Source organism: Rhineura floridana, chromosome 1 (genome assembly GCF_030035675.1).
Source record: "Rhineura floridana isolate rRhiFlo1 chromosome 1, rRhiFlo1.hap2, whole genome shotgun sequence".
In the NCBI taxonomy this organism is placed as follows: Eukaryota; Metazoa; Chordata; class Lepidosauria; order Squamata; family Rhineuridae; genus Rhineura; species Rhineura floridana.
Window position 1 is genome coordinate 236,776,896 of NC_084480.1, and position 12,998 is coordinate 236,789,893.

The 12,998-nt window shown below is 38.1% G+C and overlaps 1 protein-coding gene across 2 annotated transcripts in view; it reads left to right on the top strand.

Moving 5' to 3' along the window:
• Positions 1-7,563, top strand: part of SPIRE1 (spire type actin nucleation factor 1) — a 160,885-nt gene extending 153,322 nt beyond the window's left edge. The window contains exon 17 of one of the 2 annotated variants that reach the window (XM_061594984.1): positions 2,391-7,563. In XM_061594984.1, the coding sequence (XP_061450968.1) occupies positions 2,391-2,649 (259 nt within the window). In that variant the 3' untranslated portion in view covers positions 2,650-7,563. The remainder of the gene's footprint in view (positions 1-2,390) is intronic. The other variant, XM_061594991.1, reaches the window with a different exon arrangement.
• Positions 7,564-12,998: the final 5,435 nt, after the last annotated feature.

The window sequence follows — 12,998 nt, forward strand, 5'->3', positions numbered from 1 at the left end:
TCTTTCTATTACTTCCAGCAAATAGTACTGCTGATATACCATTACATTTTTAGAAGTGTATTGTAGGAATTCTTAAAGCATTTGTACTCCACCTTTCAACCCATTTTCAGGCAGCTACCAAAAAGCCATGTGCAATCTATAGAAGCATTTCATCCTCCCCTTTCCAGTGGGAGTCCTACAAACTGCCTGAAAACTCACCCCCAAAGATTGGTGGGCCTTCCAAAGTTGCATTCCATGAAACTGCTGAAAGGGTAAAGTGTGTGTGTGAGTGGGTGGGATATCTTCAGTACGTGGAAGGATTTTATGCACATATGTCCTTCTTTGGATCCTAGCCTTAATATTTGAAATTATAATAAAATTTATCTATGCATTCAAGCTTTTAATGTTAAAATAATGTAACTTGTATTTTTTTAATGTTGAAGTAGCTTTAGAGGAACAGAATTACCCTTCTTCACCTCGCTCTTGTAGCCCCCTGTTGCTACTGATCTGCTCCAGGGGATCCTCCAACTCTTCTGGGGCAGATTTTGAGGATGTGCAAGGGGCTGCAGGGAGGAGGCACAAAGGCAAGTCCCATTTGTGCAGTGCAAGTCCCTTATTTTACAAGGTAATTTAATTTCTGAAAGCACAATAATTAGTTATGTGGCTAACAGAATATAGAAACCATTAGTTTACAGTTTAAAATCAAGCTTATGATCATCGGGCTTTTCACATCTGTCAACAAGTATAGACTGACCCTTACAGCAATTATTTAAATGTACAGCATATCCCATCACAAGGGCCTGGGGGTGGGTAACAATAACTAGGAGACAACTGATGCTCCCAACTATTTCCACTCCTTCTCTAGTCCTTAAGGTGCCAAACAGCTTTTTTTTGGTCTTGCTGCAATAAATGAACTTGGCTAGTTGTTTCAAATTAAATTATGAATTCTCCCTTGTAGGCTTGTTGTCTTTTTTGTACTTCCTAGCGATAAAATCAAATGCAAAGATGTATCACTGAACACTAAAGTCAGGATCATTCAGACCATGGTATTCCCAATCTCTGTGTATGGATGTGAAAGTTGGACAGTGAAAAAAGCGGGTAAGAGAAAAATCAACTCATTTGAAATGTGTTGGAGGAGAGCTTTGCGCATACCATGGACTGCAAAAAAGACAAATAATTGGGTGTCAGAACAAATTAAACCAGAACTATCACTAGAAACTAAAGTGATGAAACTGAGGTTATCATACTTTAGCAAAGACAATAATGCTGGTGGAAACAGAAGGGAGTAGAAAAAGGAAGACCGAACAAGAGATAGATTGATTCCATAAAGGAAGCCACAGACCTGAACTTACAAGATCTGAACAGGGTGGTTTATGACAGATGCTATTGGAGGTTTCATAGGGTCGCCATAAGTCGTAATCGACTTGAAGGCACGTAACAACAGCGATAAAATCTTTCATTATGTGTTAGAGAAATATAATTTGGGGCACAATCCAACTCACCTATCTGCCGGCTGGGGTGAGTTGGATGCTGCAGAGCACCAGCTATGTTGGGAGGCTCCTGGCTACACCAGGCTCTGCCAGTCTCCGCCAGCAGCAGCCCTCTGCCTCAGTGGAGATGTGACTCCACCAGGAGCCTGCTACCACCCCTGGAAATCCACCTGGGATGGCCAGTTCAGTGGACAGAAGGCTGGCAGAAGCCCCGAAAATGGGGCTTTCCAGAGGTGTGGTGGGAGACTTACATGAGATCCTCCTCACATCCAGAGTCCTCCCCTGGGTCCCGATTCCCCTGCAAACTCCACTGGCCAAAAGGCTGACACAGTAAAAACATTTTATTTGTTCTCCATTGTGGCCTTCAGGGAGTGCTTACCCCCTGGGAGGCCTGTTTGCTGGAGCCAGCACTTTCTGGCCAGCTCATTCATGCAGCTCCCGATGGAGCCTGCATTCAGCCGGGCTGGCTGCTCCTGCACGGGAGGTGGATCCTGCCGAGCTTTCTGCTGGCTCCTCCTCCACTGGCTTCCCAGTAGTTGTATTGCTCTGCCCATTTCTCAACTGTAGTTTGCCATTAAAAATATAGAATGAAGTGGAAAAAACATTTCTGAATCTAACTTGCAAAAGATCCCTTTTTCTCTTGCTTGCACATATCCTTTTTTGAAGACCTTAAGTGCCTTCATAAATGCTAGCCAAATAACAGTAGTTTTGCTATGATAAAACTGTGTTTTGTATTAATCATAACTGGCCACAAGAAACATTAATGACTGAGACTCTATTTCTTCTCTCTCCTTGCGCAATGTCAGGGACTGAAAAGACTTGAGAGAAATGATTTTGTTGTTTTAGGGGAGGCAGAGTTCATCTCTTTAGTAAAATTAGAAAGATAAATTAATAAGAATAGAATTGTTCTTTTGTTTTCAGGTTGTCCTCAAAGTCCAAATCTGTAGATAAATCAGATGAAGAAGCGTTGTTTCCAAAAGAGATAATGGAAGACTGGAGCACCATGGAGGTGTGTGTGGACTGCAAAAAGTTCATTTCAGAAATCATTAATTCAAGTCACCACAGCCTCTCCCTGGCTAATAAGCGAGCCAGATTAAAAAGGAAAACCCAGTCATTCTACATGTCTTCCCCAGGCACCTCAGAATATTGTCCTTCTGAGCGGACTATCAATGAGATCTGAGATGTGTGCCTTTTTCTTTGCTTTGTCTTCCTGAGGTCTTGAGAGAACACATTGAAACCAGAATGGCTTTATTTCCTCTGTTCTACTCAACAGCTTACATTTGCATTAAATCACTGGTTTTGACACATCATAACTCTCTCACACACACACAAAGTCAGAAATTGGGCTATGCAGCAGGTCAGTGGATGAAACTGCATGGGAAGAAAATGTCCATTAAAAATTGTTGCCTTTATGTAAGTGCACAATGCACAAAGGAAGCCCTTATATTTTTTTCTGGTATTCGTTCCTTGAATAATTTTAAAGAAGAGAGTCAAAATACATACTTATTGAACAATGCTGACATTTATTACCAACTAATATCATTTACGTTTCAGCGTTGTGACACACAAGCTCATGCTGTACAAAAGATAGATGGAGGGCATGACTTTGGCATAGCACAAAGCTTTGAAGGATGTGCTCAGTCTGGTTGATTAATCCAAGCTAATACTGTCTGGGTTCTAGTATAAAATATTGAATAAGCTGCAAACCTGAATGGGTAACAATTTCACTCAGCTGCTACATTTCCAGTATAATGTGTTATGTCTAGGTTATAGCAATTTCTTCCTTATCTTGAATGTATTCTGAATGTTAGTTGTAGTAATTGTTAGCTATAGCTTTTAGCAATCAGCAAAATAGTCTATTGGGAGGATGCAAGATAAGTGCAACTTTTTAATATTGAGTTTTTGTAAAATAAAGAACATTCTCTGAGTGACAATCCTGAGAAAATGGATCATATGTATATTTGTACCATAGTGGAACACATAAGTACTGCTCTAATTAAGAGTCTGGGAACATATCCATTATAAACCCCATTTTTACAGGGGTTTATATCTTGGCTGTAAAGAAATTTTATAGCCTGCAAAAATTTGGCACAGGAGTGTCTCAGGATTTTTGTTTATTTTTTTAAAAAAATGTTTGAAGAAATAGTGTCTAGCTGTTTTGAAGTTCCAATGATATTACCAAACATCCCACTTTTGCACTCTTTTATATGCCAATTTTAAAATTTAAACTAACTGGAGCATAGAGCATACAGTTGGGTTATTTTTATAACAGCCCACTTATAAACATTTGCAAATCATCCGGTTGACAGGAACAATATTACTTTCAAGCTTGTAATGGCTAGGTCCGTATTTATTATCAGCATTGATCATATGATAAGTATTTGATAGGAAAGCTTAAGATCTTTGTATTTTCATTTTCATATTGTAGGTTGGTGAGAGACATCTCAGTTCATTTCCAAAATAAGCTGAATCTGCTTAAACACAATCTCTAACCATACATTTATTTAATGAAAGTGTTGCTGAGAAATGAATCTGTATATTTTAAACAAATCAAAACATTAGGGGCCAAGGAAGGCTGAAAGCCTGATCTTGCTGTTCTGACATACAAATGTTTAACTAACTGTACTAGAACAAATGTTTCTAGTCCAATTGTTCTTAACCAACTCAGCCAAGATAGAGACTACTGTTGTGCTGCAGGCCATCAACAACTGCAGGCCATGTCTACACTCTATAAATTAGCACTGCCAATTTGCAAACTGATTGAGAATGTCCATGGGGAATTGTAGTTTTGTTTGGGAACTGACACTGCCATAGCGAAAGAGCCAAAGAGTTCCATTGATGGGTAAATACTGGCAAAAATAATTTTTTTCACTTTGTGAATTAACATGATGACCTTATCCCATCAAGAAGTGGCAAATGTTAGGCTGTAGTCCTGTTTCCTTTAATCAGTTTGGGGGGAAATTGACTGAAGCCTCCTATACCTTATATTCTTTTGTACATTTTATTTACAGATTCCATAAACAATTGTGTGGAAGCAAAGGGTTCACCTTATAGCCCACAAAGGCATCAGCAGCTGCCCCTATTTCTTTGCAATAAGGTGAGACATTAGCCAGAAACGTCTCACCCTTGCAGGTTTTCTGTCATCTGTTCTTCCATGCAACCCCCCTGCTCTAGTTCCTCAGGCTGGGGCATTCACTTGGAACAGGGATCTAGGCAATTTTCTAGAGAAATAAGGCATTTGTGTGAACACACAAATGTATCCATGGATGACCCCATGTGCATCAGCCCACAATTATTATTATTATTTATTATTATTTATTAGATTTATATACCGCCCCACTAGCATAGCTCTCTGGGCGGTGTACAATAGAAAATACAAAATACATCTCATAAAATTGCATAATAAATATGACAAAAACATATAAAGTGCAGAAATCAGATTACATAATTTTTTTTAAAAAAATTAAATTAAAAATTTAAACGCCATAGAAAAGAGGCAGGTCTTAAGCTGGCGCCGAAAAGACAGCAGCGTCGGCGCCATACGCACCTCAACGGGGAGACTGTTCCAGAGTTCGGGGGCCACCACTGAGAAGGCCCTAGTTCTTGTCACCACCCTCCGAGCCTCTCTATGAGTCGGGACTCGGAGGAGGGCCTTCGATGTAGAGTGCAGTGTCCGGGCAGGTTCATATCGGGAGAGGCATTCCAACAGGTATTGTGGTCCCGCGCCGTGTTGAACGGGGTAGGTCTAATAAAGCAGGGTCCCCAATGGTGCAAGATATTCTATGAAAGTTCACAGACGTGGGAAAAGTCTGAGCATAAGCATGTGGGAGGATAGCTGAGTCACAGCTTGCATGTCCTTCATCTCCTGTCTACAGATTCAACATTCGCATGTTTAGACAAATGCCTGAACTCACCTATAGTGAAAGGGCTTTATAAAACTTGGCTGAGGCTCATGTCATCACATCTTTTTATTAAATATTAGATTGCCGAAGCTATTTATAAGCAATGTACATATTTTCTTCTGTGTTCCTATGGGTCCAGGGAGAATACAGGAAGTGAAGTAGAAATATTTGTGGTAGAGAGTCCCTCAAATTCTGGGATGAGGGTTTTGAGGCCGAAGAGGGGACAGTGTGAGCCATCTTGAGTGCCAGTGATATTATGATTATGTAAGACAGGCTACCTACCTGTCTGAAAAAGGCCAACTGTCCACACAGGGAGCACAATTCCTTCTTTCACTCCCTTGTCCATGCACGTACAGCCACGTGTAGCATTACATAATGATCATAATATAAACTTCTACTAGCAAATATAAAATTTGTCAGTCGCCCTTTTCTAATATTACTTTCCAGGTACTCTTCAGCTTTCTCCATATTTCCTCCTTGACTTTCCTGTCAGGATGAAGTAAACTCTAAACATGCCATCCTTAAATTTAGCCAAGAAATAAAAAGTTATGCAGTGTTGCTACTTTTCTTCATTTTGAATCCTGTGGGGAAACTTGATGACTTAGCTGTTGTGACATGTTCCTGTCACCTAGCTAGTAATATTCCAACTGTGGTCCAAGTGTTAAAAGGCATGCCCTCTGTCTCTCCATACCACAGAAACTTGCCTTTTTAGCATGAAGCCTTTTGGTGCCCCCTACTTAGTTTCAACATATTCATACCAACTTGTAAATACCTGTAAAATATATTAACTTTGGAAAGCTGCCACTCAGTGTAGAGAAAATCAACCTTCTCATTACAACTGGAAAAGATAAGAAAAATAAGCACATCTGCATTATCAGTTACCATTAAATATGCAAGTTCACAATTTGTAGCCATGCTTAAATAATTTTTAAAATGAAAGGCTACCAAGAACCATAAAAATTGTCATGGTCGCAAGTTCAATCTTGTATTTTTCTAATGATTAATAAATATAGGAAGCAGCCCAAGTGTATTTTAAGAAGACCTGCATCCAATAAAATGATTGTGTCATTTATACATGAAAACATTTTGTGGGAAATTCCAAGCCAGCTCAGTTTTGGAGAAGGTAGCATTTGCAATGGCTTAGTGTGAAGATAAAATTTTAAGAATCCCTGGTGACAATGTTGCTCTATTATTATTTTGGCTTAAATCCTTTATTTAAATATGAAATACCTGGGGAAAATAAAATGCCTTTGTTACAGTTTTTGTCTGTGTTAATTTGTTACAACTCTATTCATACAATATCTAAAAAAAGGAGTACTTACTTGAGCTGCATGAAAGAAACAATCATATGTATTTGTAGAATAGCAATAAAGCAGCATTGTGTGGTCCATTGAAACAAGTATTTAATTGGCAACGATTATCAATTTGAAGTAAAATAATTGTTTACCAAAAACCAAGCTGAAAGCCAGTAGGTAATTTTACTGCCTTTCTAAGTGTGTGTCATTTGTGCTGAATCTTTAGTCTTTGCAGCAACTACTCAGCATTTGTATTCATTGTATAAATGTTGTCATAGAATTAATACAATTAAATCATTTCTCCCTGTGCTAGAAAGGGCTATCCAAGAAGGAAATACACTGTAATGTCTCATCCCTCTCCCCTCACACAATTTTTCTGCCTATCCCCATTCATCAAATTGACATCACAGAGGGATTAGGCAAAAGATGGTGCCACATGTGGGTAATTGTTAGCACAATATTTTAATTCTAACAGCACAAATATTTGAATTGTAGGATACCCTTCTCTCCCTTACCTTCAAAACTGTTATTGCAATTTTAATCACAAGTCTCTCTCTGCCTTGGTAAGAAAGTACAAGCTGTTGCCGTGCCTCTCTTAAAAGTTTACAATTGTGGTGAGAAACAAATACGAGGTTTTTAGCAAATTGGACCCTGATTTATTGAGCTTGCTGGTAGCTTTAGAAAAGCAGTAGGTCCTATGACTTCCATGGTAAGGAATTTCAAAAACTCAAACTGCACAGCACAATCTTCTGCACGTTCACTCACTGCATCCTACTGCATTTACTCCTTTATATGTTTTAGGTGTTAACGTCTTGTTTATGAGAATCAAAAATATTGCATATAATTTATGTATTCAAAATTACTTTTGAAAAATAAGTTTAGTCCAGGTTCAAATAATTGCTTTTCAGTATTTTGAAAGTTCCATAATGTTAGAAGATTCAAACCACATTCTTGATCATTTAATATGAGAATCCACAGAGACTACAGCACTCCAGGTTACTTGATGTTTGCAATGTGTATTTTTTGAAAGAATGTTTCATATTCTAATATGTCATGCCCCATGTTCAGTAATACAGTTGTGACGTACATTTGTCTTTTGAAGGGCTGACTTCAGAATATTGTTTTGTATTTTCCGTATGCTAGTTTTTCCCCATCATGCTCAGATCCAAAGAATAATGCAACTAGTTCTGCATGGCTGGGTGTTTTGGGGGGAGGGTGTTAAACAACAGCTCCACAGACCACATTAAAAATGTACGTGGTTGATTTTTTTTGTTTTTTTTTTGCATAGGCTACCATAAAGGGGTATTTTTGCAGTGAGCATGCTGTAATTGCATACTGTCTGAGGAGAAAAAAGTAAGAAAAACCATGTAGAAAATATACAACCTGCACACAAATCCAGCTGTTATTTGGGCAGGTGAGGTCTTTACACTACACCGATTTCAAAAGCACCAGCTTAAGTAAAGTAATTGGATGTACTAAATACATCATACAGGCACAGCAACTAGTAATAAATATGACCACAATCTGATGAGTGCCAAAGAGGATAGTTTAGTTTGGTTTTTTTAAGATGGAGAGCACACTTACCTTTTTGCTAGCAAAGAGACTATGAATAAATCAATAGACTTGCTCCAAAGACACTAGGAGTATAATTATTACACAGACCTCAATCTGGAATTCCTGCAAGGCTCACAAATGTGAAGAATGTTTAGTTGCAGAAAGACTTTGTAGTAGTACTTTGTAGTAGATTTTGATACGGCTGAGAGAATTTAGTATTGTGCTGCCTTTTTTTCTGCTATGACTTTTTTTCCTATTATTTGACTCCCGTTTTTTTTTAATTTGTAAGCCAGCTTTGGACATCATCTAGCTCGAAAGGTACAGGATAAATGCAGAGATCTGGCCCTGCTAAGAAAACATGTCCATAATAGGGAGAATATTGAAGTCATTTAGTAAACCCATTGTTAAGAGGAAATATCTCTGCTTGCTAAAGTAGTATCAAATGCCTCGACATTGAGACATCATCTGAGCACCTAAAAAGTTGGTGATGGCTGCTATAGCCAATTACTACTTTTTTTGAAAATGCTACCTTTTTATTAATTTAAAACTATTGCTAAACTGCTTAACATTTTAAAATCTAAGTATACAAAAATACAACATAAATACTAAAACAGTATAAAAATAGACAATGAAGATAAAAACATCCTACCTCAATAGCTAGTGGTTTTGGGGTTTTTTTATGTATCATGCACTGCAAGTAGGAAAGTAGTTTAGGGAGGGAGGCTTACCTGAATTTCCTTCCTGATTAAGGACCAATCGCCCCAGGGATGCAAAACAATGACCAATTTTCTATCCCTGTGACTGCCTTTGGCTTTATTGCCAACTTTTAAGTAGTTTGCTTTAGAAAGCAAACATAGACCATAATGATGGATCTCGATCTGTGAGCTTATGGCAAAAAAAGCCCCAGAGACAACCAAAATAAAGTCCTGTAATGTATGGCATCTAAATTGAAAGCAAAACATGTTCATCTTTGCAGTATGTGTGTCTATGTTCAAATTCCTTCTCAGCCATGTGTGGCCTTTGGTATGCCACTATTTTTTAGCCCATCTTACTCATAAGGCTGTTATCGGGATAAAATATCAATTTCTGGCAACCTGTGGTCCTTGAGTGGTACTACAGACAGTGAAATATAAAACTAAGCTGAAATATATTTGACGGGAATGAAATGAATCTCATTAACTATGGTACTTTTATTTTCTTGCCTTTGAAAATCTTGCTCAGTCTCATTGCTTGGTTCAATAGCCTAGTAGTTTAAGAACTAAATTTAGAAATACATCTTTTAAAGAAAGTTATCCTGTGGAAAACTCTTAAGGTAATTTTATTGTCCCATTATAAAACTATTTAAGCACTAGCTAATGTTTTGTCAAATCACTTAAATTAGTAAAGGTCAGGAGGTAAGTCCTGCTTCTCGTGTACACTGCACTTCAAGCCAACCCATCTCATCAGTTCTTCATATAGTTACTCACACAGCTGTGTAACCTTATATATTAGAAAAAGAATTCCTCTCAGTGGAACCTGCAATTATCAAGATCCTCTTAATTATGTGTAGCTGCAGGGTTGAGAACAGCATACCTATTTTTTAAAACAACAGGAAGCACACCATAGCTCTTTAATCCCCTCCTTATATGTGATGTCACTGTGCATGTTTTGTATGGCTTCTGATGCACCAGGGTAGCCAGTTGTAGATGAAAAGGGCAATAGAATTCTTCTGCTTGTTTTCCTGTTATGTAATACTGACATGCAATTTCTGTATTACTAATTAAAAGATTATCTTCTAAAAGTTGCACTGATGTCTTGATTACTTCATCAGACTACAAAAGGAAGTGGGAATAGGACTTTTTCCAAAAGTTGGAATTGTTTCATGAACTGTTGTTGCCAGATCTGCTATCACCACCTTGATAGCCGCAGGATTAAGATGGATCTCTCATCTTCCTTTGCTGAATTGTATGAGCAGTCAGTACATGTCTTCATGCACCAGAAACTCTAAACAGGTAGCTAGTGTATCAGCTCAAAGCTTCCTCAATGGAGTCATAGTACAATCATATGCACGCTTACTCAAATAAGGCCACTTGTATTTAGTAGGGCTTACTCACAGGGAAAAAAAAGTGGGGTGTTGTTTTTCAAAGGGTATGTACCTTTCCTAGGAGTATTGGCATAACAAATAAGTGACATTTTCTGTGCACCAGCTGTAGCAATAACAAAAGCATTATACCAATAATTAATATGTAGATGCTCTCCTAAACTACTCAACTGAGATGATGTGTTGGTTAGTTCCAGGATGGCAACTGCCCGCCTCCTTTGTGCTGTTTTTAGTGTTCATGACTCAGTTGTGTACTGCGTGATCATCCCAGTTACTACCACAAAAGCAGCCTTTGTTTTACCATATAGAAAAACAAGACAGTTCACTGTTTTTAAGTAGATCATGTTATTTCTATCCCCAGATGTCCACAGCATTTAACATTTCAGATAAAAATATTCACTACTCTGAACAGCCTAGTTTAAATCCAGGAGGATAAAGGCAGGTATACAGGAAGAGAGAATTCCACATACGTTTATTTTTCATGTCACTGACCTGTAAAACTCAACTGATGAACATTTATGTTCTGTTTTGAGCACTCCCCCTCCACACAAATTCATCTTTACATTAATAGCACCTTCATGAAAGCAGTGTTAATGGAGTTATGGTTGCTTACAAAATAATACAACTATGGTTTTCAGTCAAACAAGGTAGTTGTCTGTATTAAAATTGAAAATTCTCTATGCTATAAAGTGTGTCTATGTGCCAATGAGGATGAATGTACTATACCTTTTAACAGTTGCAATTTGTACAGGTGTGCTATAACTCATCTCTGCATGACATGCTCCAGCTTCCTCTGCTATGTAACTCTTAAAAGCTTGCCTTTGTTTGCACATAGAACTATAAGTATAAGCCAGAAGAGGCCGGGGGGGGGGAGCAGTGCTCAATGAAACTCAAAAGTGAAGTAAGAGATACTGTATTACAACACTTTTAATAAGGTGTAATAATCAGTGCCCCCCCCCACTAATAGCAAATGCTAATGGAAAATAACGAAAGTTGAAGCTTTGAATGAACTCTTAAATTTTCTCTATATTAGGACTTGCAACTACAACATTGGTAATTAATAGAATTTTAGAGACATCCATTAAGGTCATTGCTATCTGCTGAAAACTACCCCTTTTCCTTTCTATAACCATGAGACAGTATGTTAAATGACGAGACTCTCCTTGTTAGAGTAAACAAACTTGCATGTTCACTTCAAGGGATATTTGGGGAAATATCCCATGTACCTGTTTACCATGATGTAACTTCCTAATGGGTGGGATTAGTTACCTGGCTTCCTCCTCCTTTGTCCTGGAGATTTTTGAATAATCTCCATTGCTGATCTTTTTTACCTCTGGGAGAGGCCGCATGGCAGATGCTCCCTTCTGAGTGCATCGCTACTTAAAGACTAAGATGGACTGAGACTTGTTTCTTTCATCTAAGCTAGAGCCTATGTTTCTGAACATATGAAAGGTCGTGAGTAAATATTCTTTATCTTTTACCTAAGAAGATTGTGTCTGTTGTTATTTGTGCCTAGGAAAGGTGGGACTGGTTTATCTCACTCTGCTGCTTGCATTTTTATATCTCTGCTAAGAAATAGGACCACGAAACTTAGTTCCTATTTCACCTTATATTTTTAAAATACCAAACATTCTTTACCCTGAAATGGCACATGATATACCTGCCAATTTTCTTCTTGTCTTACAACCATTAAGTTTAGAAATGAAACAAGTTTTAAACAATTCTCCTCGGAGCCTTATTCAGAAAGCTGCTGACATTGGCAGAATCACTTTTCCCTGAATTAAAAAAAATCTTGATAGTGCATTAGGAAAAAAGGTGAAGGCCTTGCCCTCCCTTCCCTTTTCGTAGGGTTCCATTCATAAACTTCCACCCAGTCAATACCTAATAGGCAAAAGGTAATAATGCAAATTCTCTCAGCTCATGGGGTTTTTTTATGCTCCAGCATTACGAAGTTTCTAGGAAGGGTTCTTTGGAATGCTCAGCTGGAACTAAAATTTCCAAGTGTAACATCTCACTGATCTAGCTGAAGGAGCACCATCACATTTAGGTCCAGATATAGCAATCTGGGATCATGAACCATAAAAGCAAGTATGATGAATAGCATCCTGCAGTAGTGAAACTACCACTACACCAAGAAGTTACCGGAAGGGTAGGAACTTTGGCCTCTTGCTAATGAATTATGGTTCCATCTGTCAGTACAGCAAACAAATCAATTAATATTCCTATTGATGCCATCTCCTTCGCCAGATACTGTAACAAAGAGCAAATGAGAAGTGTATGCCAAACGATTGCTCCGTCACATGCGGAGATGGTACAACTAAACAGAAGGCTCTAAAAGCGAAGAATCCCTACTGGAGGGATTTTGCTAAGTGAAAGGAAAGTAGATTTCCTAACAGATATAAATAGCAGTATTTGGTTTATTTTCACTTAGAGCAGAGAATACTAAGGTCATCAAGGGCACAGGAAAAGCATGTAGTGCTTGTACTGAAGGTACATTAAATGTGAAGGAGGAAAGAAGCAATGATAGAGACAGTTGTAACAAATAACACAGATTCTATTTTCAACAAGCTAGGAGTGAAAATGCAACATATTCCTATGCCGTGTTCAGTAACTATTAAATTACTGTGGCAGCCAAGAAAATGTATAACTGCGGTCAGTATTTAGTAAGTAAACAGTATGAAAGCAGTTGCTAAAAATA